This window comes from Canis aureus, chromosome 11 (assembly GCF_053574225.1).
Source record: "Canis aureus isolate CA01 chromosome 11, VMU_Caureus_v.1.0, whole genome shotgun sequence".
In the NCBI taxonomy this organism is placed as follows: domain Eukaryota; kingdom Metazoa; phylum Chordata; class Mammalia; order Carnivora; family Canidae; genus Canis; species Canis aureus.
In genome coordinates this window covers 16316030-16336186 of record NC_135621.1, presented here as the reverse complement: position 1 = coordinate 16336186, position 20157 = coordinate 16316030, and the positions used below count along the sequence as shown (strand labels likewise).

The 20157-nt window shown below is 41.8% G+C and overlaps 1 protein-coding gene across 1 annotated transcript in view; it reads right to left on the bottom strand.

Moving 5' to 3' along the window:
- Nucleotides 1-183: 183 nt before the first annotated feature.
- The window catches only part of TRHDE (thyrotropin releasing hormone degrading enzyme), a 371785-nt gene continuing 351811 nt past the window's right edge, over nt 184-20157 (bottom strand). The window contains exons 16-19 of the mRNA XM_077913853.1: nt 12149-12316; nt 11491-11631; nt 8950-9031; nt 184-3065 (exon numbers count right to left, since the gene is read on the bottom strand). Of these exons, the coding sequence (XP_077769979.1) occupies nt 2922-3065; nt 8950-9031; nt 11491-11631; nt 12149-12316 (535 nt within the window). The 3' untranslated portion in view covers nt 184-2921. The remainder of the gene's footprint in view (nt 3066-8949; nt 9032-11490; nt 11632-12148; nt 12317-20157) is intronic.

The following is a 20157-nucleotide window of genomic DNA, read 5'->3' as shown; positions in this document are numbered from 1 at the left end:
AAACCTCAGTCCTGTGATACACAGGATCCTGGAAGTAATATAAACCCAAACCAGCCTAAGCTCCAAGTAAAATCTGTGTTATTGAAATTCAGGAATCAACGTAGCATTGCAGAAATTAAAACCTTGTGCTCATCTGTATTTTAAAGACTTAAAGACTCTAAGAAAATTTTAAGGGAAAACGTGTGCAAATGGGGAAAACTTTTTATTCCCAAGTCACCTGGTGATGTTTAATATTCGGTATGGTAAACAGTCCAGTCCTGTCTAATTGAAACGAAGTTTTGCGTTTGTACGTATATTGGCACAGTAAAGATTCAAGCCTAGGAACTGAACACTTCCAACACTTTGTTATTTCATGCATCGGTAGGACTTGCAAAACATACAAAGGAGAGAAACAAGATAAAAACTCTATGTAGAAAATAGAATTTTATAACTACAGTTTACAGAATATTCCAAGAGATATCATTGGTCATTTTATTATTTTGAAAATATTACTTATCCAAACAACTAAAAAACGTTAAAGCCTGATATAATCTTCAACATTGGAAAGGATAAATTATTGAAAAATATGTAGAACAGAAATTCCATCTCAATGCCATTGATACTACTATACCGTTGAACAGATATTCTATGAGGTATTGAACATTGCACAGATTTACACATTGAGGATTTGACATTGTTGCTAAACCAGTTGTCCAAGGCCACTAAAACACTGACAGAGGATTAAGATGACTAACAGTGGGGAGGAAAAAGGAACTCGAGAAGTCTTTCTAACTCAAAACTGGAAATGGTGATTTCACTCAAAAGAATGTCATGACTACTAAGAATTTCCAATAATTCAGGACACGAAATAAGACACCCACCTCTCATGTTTTATCTATTTGCCTCTGTTCCATGAGCCCAGGGGGGCCATGGTACATGCTTTGGACCTGCCCAGCGGTGTGATATGTACCATCGTGATGCATCAGAACTTGTCCCTTATGGATTTTATTTTTCTGACACGTCCTTGTTAAATTTCATGACTTCTGGTCAGTGGAACGACTTTTAGATTTCATACTAAGTAGCACTATGTCTTAATCGTACCACACGGGGTATTTGGAATTCATGCGCTTTGATTGAATGGAGTGCTGGAAAATTCAGGTGTGAGTGATAGATATTAATCGCTGAAAAAGATAAAATTCCATTTTAAGTGATTCCAGTTCAGTAGATTAGGAAACTGCTCCTTTTTGCTACAAAATCAAAATAAATCTATGGTTCTGGTTTCTAAAACACCTGTATTTCCCCCCCATCCCCATTTTCAGTGACTATGAGAGTTAGAATATATTTCTCTCAATAATTCGCAGGAGGATTTGGAGGAGTGGGAAACCCCAGGAGAGTAGAAAGTGGTCCACAAGCTTTTGGCTGGGGTCTAGTAGCTGTGTTGGTATTTTAGAACGGTGAACAGAAAATATGTTCATTTCAGAGCAGCTGAGCAATGTTTGGAGAGCCGGCCTACTGGGCGAGAAAACCACATAAAAGCACTGTGTTACAGGACATACAGCCACGAAAAGGGTTATTTAAAATTCTTAGGTAGGAAAAAAAAATCCTAGGTAGAAGAGAGCTGTCAATGCCAAACGAAAAGCTTTGCTAAAAAAAAAAGAAAGTAGTTTTCATCCGAATAGACGGTACAAGTCACATCAAAGGTCATTAAATGGTATCAGACCCACTTGAGGTACAGTCACTTAATGGAGGGTTAGATTGACACAGACGTAAAGACCAACACACACAGAGAGTTTCTGACCCTCCGGGCCACCCAACCTGAGATGGAAAAACAAACAAGATGGGAAAGAAGTGCTTTCTCAGCACTGATAATAATTATTAAATGTGCACAATTGTTTTACACAATAGGAAGACTGAATGAATATCTATAATATAGAATCTATATATTTAGGATCCGAGGCTGCCACCTTGGAGAATTAGAAGAGCGTTGACACATAAATTCTGTCTGAATTCATTTTCATGTAGTAAAATAGGCCATTGGTTCAGGAAATAGATGAAAAAAAGAAATCTCTAACGGTTGAGAAATTTAGTCAGGGAATTGTCAGGAAGGATAGGGTTGAGATGAATTCTTTTAGGCCTTTTCAAAGTTTGCATACGTTTATAAAAAGAGATAAAGTCTCTTCGATCTGCAGAGATTCTTTGCCGAAGTGCAGTGCACGACACTATATACAGGGCTTGCCTACGTACAGGTACATGTGCACACACCACCCGTGAGCCTTGTTGAGTATACACACGGCTTTAGCTCCAAGAAAATGAGTCAGCAACACAGTCATCACTGCAAGACAATCCAAGTGCTGAAACAGGTGATAATAATGATCCCTCTAAGGCGGTTTTTACCTCTCATGTTGCCCGGGACTAAGAACATGATTTCGTCGTCGTTTTTCTCTCATTGCAACACTGATTGTCATAGATAATCTTTGTGCTTTAGTATAATGCCCATCCTGGATGTAACATATATTCACATACGACATTGGACATTTTAAATAAGCATGCTGAACACAGGCAGGACCATACAACCATGCACAAAATATTCGGAATTATGTTTTTTTTCCAAATTGACTGCAACATCGACATGCATCACTATCGTATTTGGTCCCGTCACAGCGGGGGAAATGTACAGCTGAAGCAATCATGGCTAGTGTCACTTGCGAGAGTTTCTTTAGAGAAGAACACCCAGTAGAGAAACAAAACAGAATGAAGGAAACAAAGCAAAAAAAAAAAAAAAAAAATCCCCCAAAACCAAATACAAAAAAAAAAAAAAAAAGATTTCCTCCCACACGTTAACACTGAAAATCTGGCCATTTTCCACATGGCGCATCTTCCTCAGTCCGTGCAAGGCGGGTCTCCTCCCAGCATCCTGGGCTGGGTCGTCGGTAAGAGCGATCTCAGTGTCTCAGAGCTTTTCCTAACCACTGGAAGAGTTCATCCTGATACAGCGCTTTCCAGCGCACGTTGGCCTCCACCGTTTCCACAGCTCTCAAGAACGAGGCAGCAGCCACTCCATCGTAGGTCTTCATGAAGTTCTTCAACTGGGAAGAAAGATCGTAGACGGGTGAACACGGGGCGGGGGCGGGAGGCTCCAACAAACTCCGGGCTAAACACACACAAGCGAGGGCGTGCGGGACAAGGCGCCAGTCGCTGCAGGAGGCCTATGTGGGCCGCGAAGCAAGCGAACTGCCAAACACGGTAGGGCCAGCTGCGCCCGGGAGGGGCGACGTGCTTCCTTTTGGAAGAAAGAGTGGACATTACGCTTTAAAGAGCTCCAAATGCAGCTGCTTGTTTCATAAGCAAATAGGAACAGGGACGTCTCGGTCTCTTCCCAATAGGTTGGCGGGACGGTGGCCAAGGCTAGCGCTAGTTCGGCAGCACAGCCAATGCACCAACAGCCTTGAAGACTGAAGGCCAGGACCAAACTTCTCTCTCTCGGTTGGTAAATACAAGGCTCCTCTTCCTCGCCTCCGAATAAGTAGCATGAGAGCGTGACCTCGTGTTTGGCAGCAAGGGGTTACCAGTTATGGGGTGGCGGGAAGAAGGCAATGGTGCTATGAGAACTGGGCGATTAATGGCATTTCCATCGCCCGAGTGACTCAGGCGAGAATGGAGGGAAGCTAAAGGCGGACTCGTGCAGCCACATACTTGGAGCCCTCGATTCAAACACATTATGATTTTTAAATGCTGTGCTATTATTTTTCTGGATATACGGTTTTTCTCTAGAGAGTTCTTATACTCTGGGTTTTTTTGTTTCACGATTAAATACCCGCAGCTTTTCTCTCTCCCCGTAAGATGTGTCTTAAGAAACTGGCACCCAACCAACGACCGCAATGCCAACGGGCAAAATGTGACAAATCAGCTTGCAGAACAGAAACATTAGTGGTGTAATTAGTGTGTGGTGCGATTCATCACCTGGGGCAGGGGGGGGGGTGGTCACAGGGAGGAGGTGGCAGGAGGGAAATGCAGTCCCTCAAGAGGGACGCAGGGACGGGGAGAAATGGGAGGCAGTCCGGCACTTCAAACGGACTTCCTGATGCCCCTATGAGTTTAATCTAGAAACTGGTTCATCAGTAGCTTGGCTGGTTTACGATGCTCTTCCTCGGACTACACGACACCCGTGGGTTTTGCCAAAGCGTGTTTTCTCCTGTCCTCCCAAGCCCCGTGCCCCTGCAGCGTGAGCCACGGCTACCTCCTTTGGGAGGCTTCAAAGGCACTAGGCTTTTATCACAAACGTGTAAAACAGCCAACAGGTAGCAAAGACTTAACTGATGCGACCCCAAAAATTGATCTGACATTTGTACCAAATTCACACACACCAAGAGGAAGAGGGGAAGACACTGGAGTTACCCAGCGGGTATCTTCCAATATTTGGGGCGCTGCACCGCACACATGTGCTCGTGGCACGTGCACGTAGGTGAAAGGGAAGCATCAAATCGTAATTTTAGACTTTTTTAAAAAGATTTTATTTTTACTTATTCATGATAGACACACACAGAGGAGAGAGGCAGAGACACAGGCAGAGGGAGAAGCAGGCTCTCTGTGGGGACCCGACGCGGGATTCGATCCCGGGACTCCAGGATCAGGCCCTGGGCCAAAGGCAGGTGCTAAACTGCTGGGCCACCCAGGGATCCCTCTATTTTTAGACTTTAACTGATGAATCCAATAATTCGTTCCGGTTTATAGGTTTGGACTCATCTAGTCTATGTTCCTAAAGCAACAAATACTACACGAGGGCCTAGGTATTGTTTTATTACAAGCTGTGTAAACCACAGCACATGGGCGCCCGTGACAGGGATGCTCACGTGATCGACGCCAGTCGGGAGAAAGTCCTGTTCACTCCTCTTACGATAATCTGCATCATCGCCTCCTTCCCCGGCAGGACCGTGCAAATGGCCCTCTTGGCAACTTGGACCGTGTGCCACGCGCTCCTGGCCCCTCAACGACAGAGACAGCAAGGCAGCCGGAGCGCGAAGGGCAGCTCCTAGGTCCTCCTCAGAGGCCAACGAGGGCCCGAGTGTGGACATGGCACCGACACAGGGCAGTAGGTCAAATCACCCCGCAGGAGAACGACCAGTAAGAGGTGTAGGTAGTGGGGGCGCCCGGGGGCTCAGTGGTTGAGCATCTGCCTTCAGCCCAGGGGTGACCACGGGGTCCTGGGATCGCGTCCCGCATCGGGTCCCCGCAGGGAGCCTGCTTCTCCCCCTGCCTGGGTCTCTGCCTCTCTCTCTCTCTCTGTCTCATGAATAAATAAATAAAATCTTTAAAAATAAAATGTAAGCGGTGAGCCCACAGGGATCCATTCCTTCCCTCAGGGTCGAAGTGACTACAGAGTCCCTGCGAGCCCAGAGAGCCGAGGGCCGGGGATGGGTCAGCAGAACACGTCCGGCCCACGTGCACAGCCGGCACAAACCAGTTTCAAGCCCACACTGCCTGCAGCTCCTCTGGCAAGCACGTGCCCCGAGTACCCACCTGGCTGGCCCTGGGGTGCGGCCCTGGGACCCTCGGGCCCCTGCCCGGCTCTACAGGCTTGCCAACCCACTTTGCTTGTCTCGGCTGCTCTTTGGTCGGCTTCCTGCTGTGATTAGCTTTTATTATTGTGTTCCCTAAATATTTATGCCATCCTAGGCTTTTATTTGAAAATGTTGCCAGTATAGACGTTTTTATAAAATAGCATTTAGTGGGATGTCAGAGTTGTTTGTGCTTCCTGTTCTTAGCATAAAATTTCTAGACACGTTTGTTCATTTTTCGGTTAGAAAATATTTTCATGTTTTTTTAAAAAAAGCAAACCCAACCAGCCACTTATTTTAGGGAACCCTAGACCCCAAGCATCACAAAATCAATGAGCAGTAAGCTGCAGAACATCACACACTCCCCGTAACTACGTGGGTGACCTGACTTAGCCGTCGCCTGCCATGAGATCTAGTTTCAGACATTAGCCCGTGGACCGGGCACCTGGGAGACACGGGGGTCAGGGAAGGTCACGCCTGGCTGGAGAATAAGGCCAGGCCGTGCAGGACGCCCCCACCCCCACCCCAGACCTGGCACCTGCGAGTCTCAGGGGTCAGGGAAGATCACACCTGTAGAATAAGGCCGGGCCCTACAGGGCACCCCTGGGTGGGCCTGGCACCTTCGAGTCTCAAGGGTCAGGGAAGGTCACACCTGGAGAATAAGGCCGGACCCTGCAGGGTGCCACCACCCCCCCACCCCAGGCCTGGCACCTGCGAGTCTCAGGGGTCAGGGAAGGTCACACCTGGAGAATAAGGCTGGACCCTGCAGGCTGCCCCTGGGCCTGGTACCTGGGATTCTCAGGAGTCAGGGAAGGTCACACCTGGAGAGTAAGGCCGGGCCCTGCAGGGTGCCCCTGGGTGGGCCTGGCACCTTCGAGTCTCGGGGGTCAGGGAAGGTCACGCCTGGCTGGAGAGTAAAGCCGCACCATGCAGGACTGCCCACCCCCGCCCCCAGCCCAGACCTGGCACCTGCAAGTCTCAGGGGTCAGGGAAGGTCACGCCTGGAGGTCCCTCACCCTCTTCATCTTACGGGCCGAGGCTTGTTAGCACTACAAGGCCTTACAGCGGTGGCCCCTGCCCTAAGGACAATGAGGGGTCATGGAAGTGTGGAGAAGCTTCAGATAGGGGTTGTCAGCTGGAGGGTCAGCACCGGCAGCTGCATGAGGGACACCCCCCCCGCCGCCCTGAGACACAGTCCCCTGAGTCAGCTGCTTGGCAGGCAATGGGGTAGAAGCCACAGTTTTGTGTCAGCTTTGAAACTGCACCTTCCTTATAAGGATGTTCCAAATGGCCATTGACTCAAGTGGAAACATATCAAAAAAACACATGTGAAATACGTGAAACAAAGTGGTCGGTCGGCACACGATGGCCACCAAGTATGTATCCACTTCCAGGATGTTTCCCCAAGGCCTGGGTTTTACGGGGGGAGGAAAGGATGAAGGACAGACAGGAGTTGGGGGAAGAAGGACGGGAGCCAACGGCGGAGGGGCAGCTGGCGAGGGTCCAAGGCAGAGAAGACGGGGTACGGGGTACGGAGGAGGAAGGGGCTAAAGGAGGGCAAGGTGGGGGGGCCTGTCACTCCTGTGCTCCGCTCACTTCAGCGGCTTTGCACGTTGTGACTAAATGAGTCTTTCACTCACTGATTACTGAATGTAAAATCAAGAAATTAAAAGTACTTCATTTAAATACAGAAAAAAATTGGAAGCAATCGTTCATTTAATTGTTCTTTCATTCTGTTTCATACGGATACGAAAGAAGCCCTTCTCGTTGAGCTTCCTTAATTAAAAAAAAAAACAAAAAAACAGCAAAACGTGGGCTGGGGCTTGCAGAACTAAATCCTTTGGTTTGGGAACACTTGGCCGGGACAAAAATTGAATTGCACATCATAACAATCGGAGACTTGGCTCAGCTTAGCTCTGAGCATACAAGAATCCAAGCTGATGTTTGAGGGATCGCCTCGGACATTGGGCAATATTAGGAGATGTGAAGGGTGGATGCTTCTGGGGGAGCGCGGCTCCCCGTGTGGGGCTCTGGGCCACAGGCTCAGGCATTCTTTCCCGGGAAGGCCAGGCAGCCGGGACTCTCAGGGCCAGACCTCACCTACCTTCTACGACCGAGGCGGGCGGCAGATGAAAAAGCGATAGATGGTGGAAGCTTAGCTCCTCTGAATCCTTCCAAAGTATCTGTATTTCTTTCCTCCCTCCTACACACTCACCGCTCCCCATTTCACACCCTTCTCTTTTACAAATGTGATTTAATGGTAAAAAGAAATAAATGAATGAATGAATGAATGAATGAATGAATAAATAAATAAATAAATAAATAAATAAATAAATAAATAAAGCTGGTTTAAATTTCCAGAGAAATAAACCAGAGAAAACAAAGGAAACGTTAGATGCACTCCAAACTGGACGCTAGTCCTTAAGTAATTATTTTCATTAATGAAAGCTATTTAGGATTATATCTTTTTTTTTTAAGATTTTTTTATTTATTCATGAGTGATAGAGACAGAGAGTGAGAGAGAGAGAGAGGCAGAGACACAGGCAGAGGGAGAAGCAGGCTCCTTGCAAAGGAGCCCGACGTGGGAATCGATCCCGGGTCTCCAGGATCAGCCCTGGGCTGAAGGCTGTGCTAAACCACTGAGCCACCCGGGCTGCCCTATTTGGGATTATATCAAGCAGAATTTTCAACAGACTATTATAATCATATGTATGATTTCATTTCATTGAATGGACTAGATGGCACGAGGCATTATTGACACACCCAGTGACCCGCTCCCTCTCTCGGCCTGACCACAAAGCAGGGAGACTCAAGGTCTACACCTTAACACCAGCCTGGGTCCTTTGTACCCAAATACTGAATCACTGGGAAGGCCAGTTCTATTATTTCTAGGATCTTACACTGGGTTTGTATAATCAGCAGAGGCACGGCTGATTAGATGAAAGGTATCTGCAGCAGATTTGGAGTCCCTGGTGTGAGATTTACTACATTCAAGCATCTCTCGAAGGCATTCAATGTTTGTTTTTTGCTTAGAGTTTATGGATTTACTTGAGAGAATGAGCACACGTGTGCAGGGAGCCGGGGGATGGGACAGAGCGGGAGGGAGAGAGACAAGTTACTGCACTGAGCATGCAGGGCCCTCAAAAGGGAGTCTCAACACTCTGGGATCATGACCTTGCCCAAGCCAAGAGTCAGGTGCTCAACTGACTGAGCCACCCAGGAGCCCTGATGACATTTAATGTTTAATGTAATAGAAAGACCTTTGCAAATAAAGAATCAAGTGAAGTCTTTAGCATAAATGTGTGTGCTTTAAAGAAATGGATATGAATCTGTTGGAAAAAAAATGGTTAAAATAAATGTATGATTTCATATATTTATAAGAGTAAAGCGTTAGAACTCATATTAAAATATTTACCTCTTTGAGTTCACCTTCAGTATTAAGAAACTCTGTGACTCCACTAATGAGTTTGGAATTCATAAATAATGCCTCTCCGTACCTGGAAAGATTTAAAAAAAAAAAGTCTTGATGTGAATATAGGCAGTAATTTAAGAAATAGTACTCTACAGATTTTTTTAGGATCTTTTTCAAGGGCTCTGTTTGGCCAATGTTCTCTTGTTGCCATTAAGATATCTGAACATTTCAAGGTCATTTCTCCAGGGAGCCAGGGAGGTGCAAAGAGCTGGGGCTGCAGGATGCCATCACATGCCATGTGACTGGGCTCAAAAATGTTTCAGAGAGGTCTAAGTTGTGGTAAATTTAAAAAAAAAAAAAAAAAAAAAAAAGGAACCTTCTAAAATTAGATTTAGGAATTACTATTACATTTCCAGCCCAAGGGCTGAGGAAGAAATATTTTAAAACTTGAAAGCAACCTAGTTCATATAGGAAAAAAAAAAAAAGAAAAAAAGAAAATCCCAACAAAGGAATTAGGACCCTAAGACAAACTTGGGCATTATCAGTACGTCCAGTCATGACCGACATTGGCATTCTCCATTTTCATGCCTAGAAACTGAGCCAAATTTCTTTGCAATGCTCCCAAAATATTAGTATTTTTTTTCACGTAGGCAGTTCATTAAAATATTGAGTTGTTCACTTGGATTGCATAATCCTTGTACCACAGACATAAATTCTTGACTCATGACCCACAGTCAGGAATAACTTGTATCAGTGAGATGGAACGGTCTCTTACTTTATGGATTTATCTCTGCAGTGCTAAGAACACCTACCACGGGCTGTCATACTCGTAGAATTAAGACAAGTACACTAAATAAGATTCTGAGGTCTTGGAAGCAAAGGTTCAGCCCCGATGATAAGAGGTTTTCTAATGCTGCCCTTACAGCCTTGTGGGGCCTTTCTTTTAGGGCTTATTAAACTGACACTATCTCAAGCCTAATTGTTGTATATGGCACGGGGGTAGATGTATTTCCAAGTATCTGGCGTGAGCAATGTGTGGATGGCCACATTACCTGCTGAAGAAAGAAAGACAAGAGGATAATGATGGGTTTAGCTGTGCAGGTGCCCCCCATGCAACTGTCCAGCACCGGGTGAAGCCCAGACAAAATGCTCCGAGCAAGAGATGTAGATTTGGGAGAGACTGAAACCACTGGAATAGATGGCAACTAAAAGTGGGGAGAGTCTGTGCCGTGGGAAATAAGGAGGATCTTGGAGAGTACCTCCATGAACTCCAGGGCTCGAGGACTGACAAAGGAACAGGAGTAGATGAAGAAGACAGTCCTACTTGTCAAGATGAACACTTCTGCGTCGGTAGATCTACTGCAACCTCAACCTTTCTACCTCTCGGCTAGAGGTCACGGCCTCTCGGTGAGGCAAACTGAGCACAGCAGGAACCAAGCATGTTTGGGAGGCACTAAACTATACATACATGCCCTATGCTGAACTCTGGGAGGCAAAACCACTCGCTAAGGAGACTGTATTGGCAGCTATTGGACACTGTCTAAAGTGAAATGCTTGCATATGTTAATTCACCTTATATCTGACTATTCACTCGATTACGGTGCACGACTGCAAAGCAAGTTCTAATCTTCTAATCATTCCAATTTCTGAGCTGCAAATGCAAAAAGGCCAATGTGTCTTCTAGGAATATCAGTGCTTTCTGACAATGAAATATCTGTGGCGAGAATTGTGTTTTAATAGGACACGGCCATTCAAACTGAACCCTGTATACAAGGGCAACTGATAACAGTGTCCCTTAAAAACATAAAGTTTACCCGTCAGTTTTTAAGAGACAGAACAAGAGGTCTGGTTCACTGTTTGGGGACATTTAAGTTGAGAACATGCAAGCATCTGCATGCTGTGTAATAAATTTAATTTTAATATGCCATAGAGATTATCAGAGTAATAAATCAACATTTATTATAATATATTTAAATGCATAATGAAATATTTTCTTAAATTGAGGCTGAAGAATTCTCACCATGAAAGAAGATGTCTTAGGAATGAATTTTATTGCAATGAGGATTACACCCCTTCTCTATATCTTGGTTTTATTTCAGGTGTTTTATGATATTTATATTTAAAGGAGATTTAAAACAAATTCTGCAGAGGCAAAATTAAAATTTTCTTGTTATATAATATAATAATTATATCCGATTTATAAATCATTTTTCCTACAACACATTTAGAATATAGTTCTATATTTCTTCAACCTCGGAGAGTTTAATATATTTTCCACAGAAGTTGTACTATTAAACCTTTTTACTCCCACATTTCCACATATAATCACAGTTTTTAATCTTTACTACATGAATAATGTCATAGAACCATTAAAATACTCCTGAGTTCCACAGGAGTGGCAACACCCATCTTGGTTGACTATTTTAAAAATTAATGCTATTATCTGGACCTTGGTTTTTAAAAACACGAGAAGTTGGGCCTTTACCTCTCCTACGTCACCTTTAATTTACTCACTCAAGTATGAATGAATGAACTCATTTCTACCTAGTATTTAATATCTTCCATTTATCTCTGAAAAACTTCCAGGCAAGGTCTCGGCCGTGTGGATTTCGAGCGACATGGATGATCACATCAATTGCATCTTGATCTAACACCACCTCGGAATTCAGTGAGAGATTCAAAAGCCTTTAAAGATAGAATCGTAGAAAAAAAATTTAGCTCCATAGCTTAAACATTTTTATGAAATTATAAAACTTACATGTACTAATTGGTTATATTATTCAAAAGAACAGTCCTGTGTAAACACTCCCAATACAACATATCAACAGAACAATTCTGTCTATAAAAGGTGGGGAGAGTAAACTCATAGCATTTTAATTAGCTCATTAATTAAATTTTGAAAAAACCTTGCAGATGGAGAAATCACATTTTTGTGTGTTCTGGTGATATCAACCCACTTTAAGAAAAATCTTTCCAGTAAACACTTCCTTCCTTTTACAATGACATACTATTTAGTGAGAAACAAAGGTATCTCTTTCAATTCAATTAGCTTTCGTCATGTCAACACAGCAGTTCTCCTTAGCTGTGGGAGATTTTTTTAGAGTAAACTAGTATATATTCAAGGAAATAAGATCAAGTTCAGTGTAGTTTAACAGAGAGTATTCTCATTACACAAATAAATTTAAGGAACTAATTGACCCACCTATTTAATAGGTTCCTGTCATCGCTGCAAGTTAAGGCTTCCAATAGTATTTTCTTCTCAGAAACTGCCGTAGTGGAGTGGAATTTCATCCATATGAATTCCCAGACATCCTCATCTAGTAGCGAAACTCCCGTACAGTAGACAATGTCTCTAACATTGAGCGGTATTCTGAAGAAGCAACCCATGGTGGTTTTCTGTTAATTAATAACCTCATAGCATTGAAACTAAAGACAGATGCTCCTCTACTACAGTCAGGTTTTGTTTTTTTTTAATAGGTCTGTTAATTAGTTTTTACCTAAAAGAGAGTTAATACTCTATAGTAACAATATTAAAAAAATACTGGCCATATTTTGGTTGCAAATTTTGTTTCTACTCTTGAAATTATATTCAAACAAAAATCAGAACCCAAAGATTTAAAAAAATGCAAACAGGATGCTTTATATTTCCACCAACCTTAACGTACTTATCAACCAAAGATCTCCTAATAGGTAGACCCAAGAATGACAAGAAAGCTGAGGTTGAAAAAACTGACTAATTTGAATAAGACAAACAGTTTCTCCTAAAATCGAAGACACATCTCTCCAAATTATTTTTCTCAAATAGGTCTTCAAATATTGGAATGCAGAAGATTACTGATAGACATAGTAAACAGATAAAACATAAGTAATACATTTTGGGAAAGAAGAAATTTCTTTTCCCTACATTGATAAAAGTGACCATAAAAATAGACTAAATTTTGACTTTGACTCTAAAATAAATATTACGGTGGGAAACCATGAGTAGATTTAATTACTCTTGACTATTTATAAGTTATAAATACTCATGTTTATTTTACCATAGCAATTTTTTTTGCTAAATATTGTTCTCTCAAGTATCAGTCTATGCCCATTTTAAAAACTGAATTTCCAGGAATCCTTGGGTGACTCAGTGGTTTAGCACCTGCCTTTGGCCCAGGGCGTGATCCTGGAGTCCCGGGATCAAGTCTCACATCAGGCTCCTGACGTGGAGCCTGCTTCTCCCTCCTCCTGTGTCTCTGCCTCTCTCTCTCTCTCTCTCTCTCTTTCTATGTCTATCATAAATCAATCAATCAATCAATCAATCAATCTTTAAAAGATAAAAAAAATAAAAATAAAAACTGAATTCCCTAAAAGAACACTAGACTACTTACAGCAAGTCGAAAATACATCTCTGCTGTGTGTCACATTCGGTGATCTACTATTCAAATTTCTCACTTATGATTTGAATGTGGCTGATAGGAGGTGTTTTCTTCGGAAAGCGAGATAAAACAATCTCTTCTAAAGATGTAGGACCCTGATGGTAGAGACGCTGCTATGGTTGAAGGAGTATTTAGGAAATGGGAGGAAGTGCCTGAATGATTTATCAGTAACATAGGCTTCATCATATCCCGTTAAGCGGCTAAGTAGGGCAAAGGCTCCAAATACTGAGGGCAGTCTATCAGGAGACCTGATGCTTAGATTTGCTAGAAGTATCGTACAACATTAATTGTTCCCAGGAATGCCTAAAACTGTATCATTCTGTCTTCCTAGGAGTAGTCTGGAGTGTTTAGAGAAAAATTACTTTAACCTTGCTGACTGAAGCCCTTTTGTGGTGCAGAAAACAAGCATTCTGTTTGTTTTGTTTTTAAAGAAACGAAAGGAACACAGACAGACATCAGAAGAAACCAGTAAAGAGCTTCGGAAAACATTGCCACAACATTTATCGTGGTCGATACCCCAATACCCTATGTGACAACAACTATGCCTCCCTGTTTTCCTAATTCTAATGAGAAAGTCAAAAACCTAGTCTTTATCAACAGCTAGAAAAGAGGATGAGTTTTTTTCTCCCAAATATTACAGGCTACAGAGCAAAATACTGTATTATTACTATTATGAGTTTGGCCAAGAGATCAATATAAAAATTAGCAAGAAAAAAAAAACAATAAAATGTCTACTGAAATCGTCAGTTCATCAGTCACTATATATTTTCTTTTTTTCTAATGTATATTTTCTTAATGTTAACTTAATAGGGAGTCATTAACCTATTAATATAGTAAAGAGAGTCCATTGAATTAGGTTTGTTACTGCCTATGAAATTAATCTCCAATAGCAATGGTTTCAAGTAGAAAAAGCATACAGAAATATAGAAAATGTGAAAAAAAGGAACACCCACAAGATATTAAACTATATTCCTTAGAAATAACTCAACTGTCATACACCATAGTTGTTAGCAATAACCCATACTTTGTTATTCAGTAGATGCTGTTGCAGATGCGGAACTGCGCAAGATGCGTGTATCATTGAACAAATGGATTGGCCCGTCCAACGCCCTGGACACAGGCTGCAGGAGCATGAGGTAGAAAACAACACTTCTGTGCAATACTATGTTCCAGGTTATACGTTTTATTTATTCCATATGACAATATCACGATGTCCACGTTATAAACATTTTTGCAAGAGAGGGAACTCTGCTTGGAGGGAGGATATTTTGCACCATCCCCACTATATAGTAAACTGAGATCCACGGTGACCTGCACAGGAAAGTCTTTCCCATTTTTATCAGCTTAGAGATGGCTAATGACAACCAAAGTACGATACATTGATTTCTATTAGTCCTACTCATCAAATAATTGCCACTGAATTCTGATTTTCTGTTGTTCCATAAAATGCCATCTGATAGAGAGTAAAAACAACAAAAAAATTTTTAAAAAAATCCCTTAGAGGGTGCTATCACCTGGGCCTACCCCATGGGCTACAGAATAATAGCGACGCATCCAATCTGTCCTTCTCTCAGTGTTGAACTGGCCACAGTGTCACCTCTAATCTTTTTTTTTTAACTTAATTTTCTGACACGCAGCTTAATCAGTCATCTTCGAGAAACAGTCAATGTTGGCAGGACTGTATTTCCAGCCTTGGAGTATCCACGGTGCTCACCAGCACTGAAGTGACTCTCGTTAAAATGCAGCCTCTAAGTGAGCACAAGGACGGAGGCTCGTGGTGTACGTGAGAGCCGCTCTGTGCCACTCCGGTCGCACACAGAGCAAGGAGAAGCAACTCCTACAAGGCCACTCAGCAATAAAGTGCTGGATAAGATGACAGACAGGCCGCCCGGGATGGGGCCCGGTTCTGGATCTGAAGCTGCAGCCTCAAACCACGAGGAGGACCCCATAATCTGGGTACAGGCCAACCTTCAACTTGTCAGCAGCTGTCCCTCTGTGCATAGCAGATGTACCAAATCTGAGGACTACGAAAATGAGACACACATATGCATCCATGTATGATCTCCAGCCTGAGGCAGGTCCGGTGAAGGAGCCCCAGGTCTCGCAGCAGGCCCCTCAGACCCACAGTCTCTGCTCTGAGCAGATGCCACAGAGGCGCGCTGGCTCAGGGTGATGGGTGTCCCTCTGGGGGCAAGGGCAGAGCTGATCAGCCAGAGAATACCGCTGCGACTCCTTCTAGCACCCTTCCCACGGCATCAAGTCATCCTCTGACCCACCCCCAGACGAAGGGTCAGGGCGTGGGTCACAAGATCCCCGTACCCACCGCTGAAGATAAAGCAGGACTGGCAAGTGCTGGGGTCACTAAGGGCCTTGGTCCCCGATGATTTCCATCGTTAACGAAGCCCCTTTTGTGGCTAAATTTGCAAAGATGTTCTAATAACATGTTAGCAAAATGATTGCTCTGGGGACACTTTAAGATCTCTTTGTGTAAACCAAAGTCATTAGGAACAAATGAAAAAGCTCATTTGTTTGGAAAGCCTGGGCTGCAAACTCCACAGAAGCCACCATTCCGAGAGGCATAAATGAGTTTTGCGGGATGCTTGACCCCAGGATTACAGGGAGACAGGGCCCCTTCTCGTGAACATGGAAATGTTTCTAAGAATGTGACTATCCCACGGTCATTTCTTTTCGGCTGCAGCCTCAGAAATAAATCTTTTGATGGAATTTTATTATCTGAGAAGGAAATCTGTGCTTACTTTTTCCTCTAAAGGTCGTTTGGATATATAGGAGCAGGGAGCTAGTCTCTCCTCGCAGCCTGCCTGGGAGACGAACAGAGTAAGGCTTAGCCAGAAGGAAGCGTCTTTATCTTTCCGAGGGTCTAACATTGCAGAAAATTATTACCTAATTCGTGTGACTTGTACTAGAGTTTTTATTCTATTTTCATTTAAATTGGATCATGACCAAGTTCATTTGTACTGTGAAAGTGTTGAAAGCAAAAAAGTTTTCAAAGCCCGATGGTTATCTTGAAGTAATCTTTTTTTTTTTTTTTTTTTTTTTTTTTGCAAAATGTTGGATCTTTTTTTATGTTGACATAAGCAAGTGCATAAAAATGAAATACTTTGGGGTAGATGTTAAAAAATTAAGAAGGTGGAAAAATGGGATTTTAAAGATTTAGAAAGATTTAGAATTTCTTTTTTAACTGAGTTAAAGATGATGGAATGGGCCTAGTATTTTCAGTCTTAGTAAATTGAATTTTAGTTACAAATGGAAATTTGTAAAGTAGGTTGATAAATTAAGATAAATAATTAGACAAATTTCCAAAGATTCTGCTATAAAAGTTTTTTTCTTTGCTACAGGTGTTTTTTAAGGTAAAAATTAAAAAAAAATCTAAAAATAATAAGTGACTGGTTTAAGTTAAGCTATAAATAACAACTGAGAATGATATATCATAGATTATTATTTAATGATATGATAAAATGCATTATTTAATATGATGAAATATATTATTAAGGATAAAACATACAAATACCACTATATTCAGTAAAAAAAAAAACATAATGTGTATATTAGAAAGACTAAAGGAGAAAACAGGAGAATATTAACATTTTCCTCTGGGTTGGGGGATTATAGTTAACTAGTCTTTCTTTTTTTAATTCATATATTTCAAATTTAATCATTTAATAAGTTTGACAATTACTTTGGAAATAAGTAAATGTATAATTACATTTATAAAGGTAAAATTGTGTTACTATTAGAGTAAAAGATATTCCAATATAGAAAAATGCTGTTGAATAATATGTAGAAACAATTCTGATGATACAGTTAAAATATCTCCCAGAGGAAATTATACAGGCCAAAGGGAAAAAAATTCATACTATTTTAAAATATAAATTTCGATGCTTAATCACGATAGGGGTCTATTTTTAAGCAGGTTCTCTGTAGACCTAATTTGGCCAATAACTGCCTCTAGGACGGGGCAAGTCAAGGTCATTGCTTTGGGCTTCATTTTTCATCCTAATTGGACAGGGCTCCAGTACAGGAGTTCTGAAAGTCCCTTCCCGCTCTGTTAGTATAGGATCCTTTTCATTAGTGATTATATTAACACTGAAATGTGGATTTAATTATTTTCAAAGACAATGAAAAAATTTCTCAAATCACTAGCCTGTCTAAGAGCACCTGAATCTTTCAGCGGCACTACCCATTAATCTAGCGTGTGGCCCACCATTTAATTAATTTCAATTAATTTGCACTTAAATTCACTCAAAAGATCATTTGCCTAATCTAAAAGGTAAAAGACTGTTGGTTGAGGCTTCCTCACCAACACTGTAAGTCTTGTTTGACCTTATAAGTACCAGAACTCTTACTTCTTCCAGGGCAATCGTTGACTTTAAAGTATCACCCCTGAAAACATAACCTGCGCTTTCAAAGACTGACCTAGTTAAGATGATATCAGGTATATATATATATATATTTTTTTTTTTTTCATTCTGCCTTGATTCCTTTGTCCCTTGGCTGCTCCCAAGAAAGAAAGTCATCTTGAGTAAAACTCAAAGCTGCTTAGAAAGAACAGGTGAATTTTTTGGCACCTACGCATCACTTTCATCATCCAGAAAATGGGGACAATCACTCCTTACAAGGTTGTTACAATGATTAAATAAGATAATGCTTACCCAGGGCTTAGCACAAGTGCCCGGTACCTGCGTGGGGCTCCGTACGGGCATTATCTAAATGCCATGCACAGCCCAGTAAGTGCAGGGTACGTGGAGAATTGCCTCAGTTTGTGGTAATGGCATTCCTCATGATTTTTATTACTATTATTAGTAGTATGAAGTGGCAACAGATATGTGCCTCTTTCCCAAAAGAGGAGAGGACAAAAAAAGAGATAAGAAATAAAGGTTTTGGACAACCTCACTACAAGTGAGTGAGTAATTTTTTAAAATCATGGCTGACAATACATTAAGCATTATAATAAAACACACGTTTATAATCCCACCTAACTTCACCATTATATATGTCAATCAAACATGCCACCCAGTCCACCTAAAAACCCTGGCACCCAGAAGTATCCTAGTGTTTCCTAGTATCTCTGCAAGGCCCCAGCGAAGAATCCCAGGTGAAGTGTGTGTCAGTGACCGGTGGGAGGGACACTCCATACAGCACCTACTCATTCTCATTGAAATTTAAGCATTAAAAAAAAAGGAATGCTAGAGCCTTGGCACAAAGGAAAAGACAGTTCAAAACCAGTCTTCATGGCCCTTCGGGCCTCAAAAAATAGAGGTGGAAAAACCTGGTGGATTGCAGACCAACTATATTTAGAATTACGTGTTCTGAAATGTTCGATGCCTCTTTATGGTTTCATTTTGCATATCTGCAAAGAGGCATGTGCTGCTTTTTATTTTATTTTATTTTTTTTGTGCTGCTTTTTCCAGTTGAAAGGAAAAAGACTGCTGAAGGGGGGCTCATTTTAACCGCTAATAGCCAGAGTTTATCAAAAGATTATATTTTAAGATGACAGCACTCCTTACAAGTGGCATTTATAATTAAAATAAATGTACTTTAAAAGAGACATTCGTTTTACTTAAACTGAAATAATATATATGACATAACATCTTAAACTTTTGAGTCCCATGTATAAAGTAGCTATTATTTCTGCTGCGTAGGAAAGAAGAGGGATGATGGGGGTAAATATTTAGGCCATAAGAGCATTTTATCAAATATAGTTGCTAAAGCACAAAAACCTAAGAAACCAGGTGGCCTAGGCAACATTGCCAAGAAGAGAACAAAAAGGAGACATCAAAGAAAAGGTATAAAGAGCACAAGTGAGAAATGTACAGAGAGGCCAAAACATTCAGCGTGATGATGACAAAGTAGGCAGTGACAAAGACCCACCAGAAGGCGAAAGAAAAGAAAAAAGCAAATAATTAGAGAATTTGTGACTTGACTGGTTTAAACTGGTTCTTTGTCCTGGATTTTAAACACTCCACTGAAAAGCCTAGAATGTTACTATTTAACATTTCACAACTCAGACCCCTTAGGACATCCAGAATCAATTATACCCATGAGAGCTCAAAAAAAAAATCAAGCTGATTTATAACAAAAGTAGAAAAATTAAGATATCTCTGATGACTCACTCTGAAACAGTGAGCAGCAGGCTGCTAGTATAAATAGTCCTAAAAGCATGGCATCATTTAAAACTTAAGAGGTATACAGTTGTAGTAGAAATTGTGAAATGGCTGATAAATTGCCCTATTTGTAGATGCCTGTGTTAAAGACGAGATTAATTGTTTCCTGATTACTGGGTGTCCATTATCCTTGGCTTCTCAACGAATCTTTTTTTTTTTTTAAGATTTTATTTATTTATTCATGAGACAGAGAGAGAGAGAGAGATAGAGAGAGAGAGAGAGGCAGAGACACAGGCAGAGGGAGAAGCAGGCTCCATGCAGGGAGCCTGACACGGGACTTGATCCCGGGACCCTGGGGTCACGCCCTGGGCCCAAGGGAGACACTCAACAGCTGAGCCACCCGGGTGCCCCATCAACGAATCTGTCTTGATCTGTGATATTTAAGTTTCTTTCATTCTGCTCTGGTCCTAGTACTGTGAACCTATATGCCTACTGGGACAGGAAGTGTAAATTTACATATAAGGTGGCGTCTGAATCACAACCATCAGGAATCAGTACATTAACTATGAAGATACAGGATAATGACGGGAATGACACATTAGTAACATCAGCAACTCATAAGCTCTGTTCTCATTCAAATCATGACCCAGGCCTGAGTGTTTATAAAAACC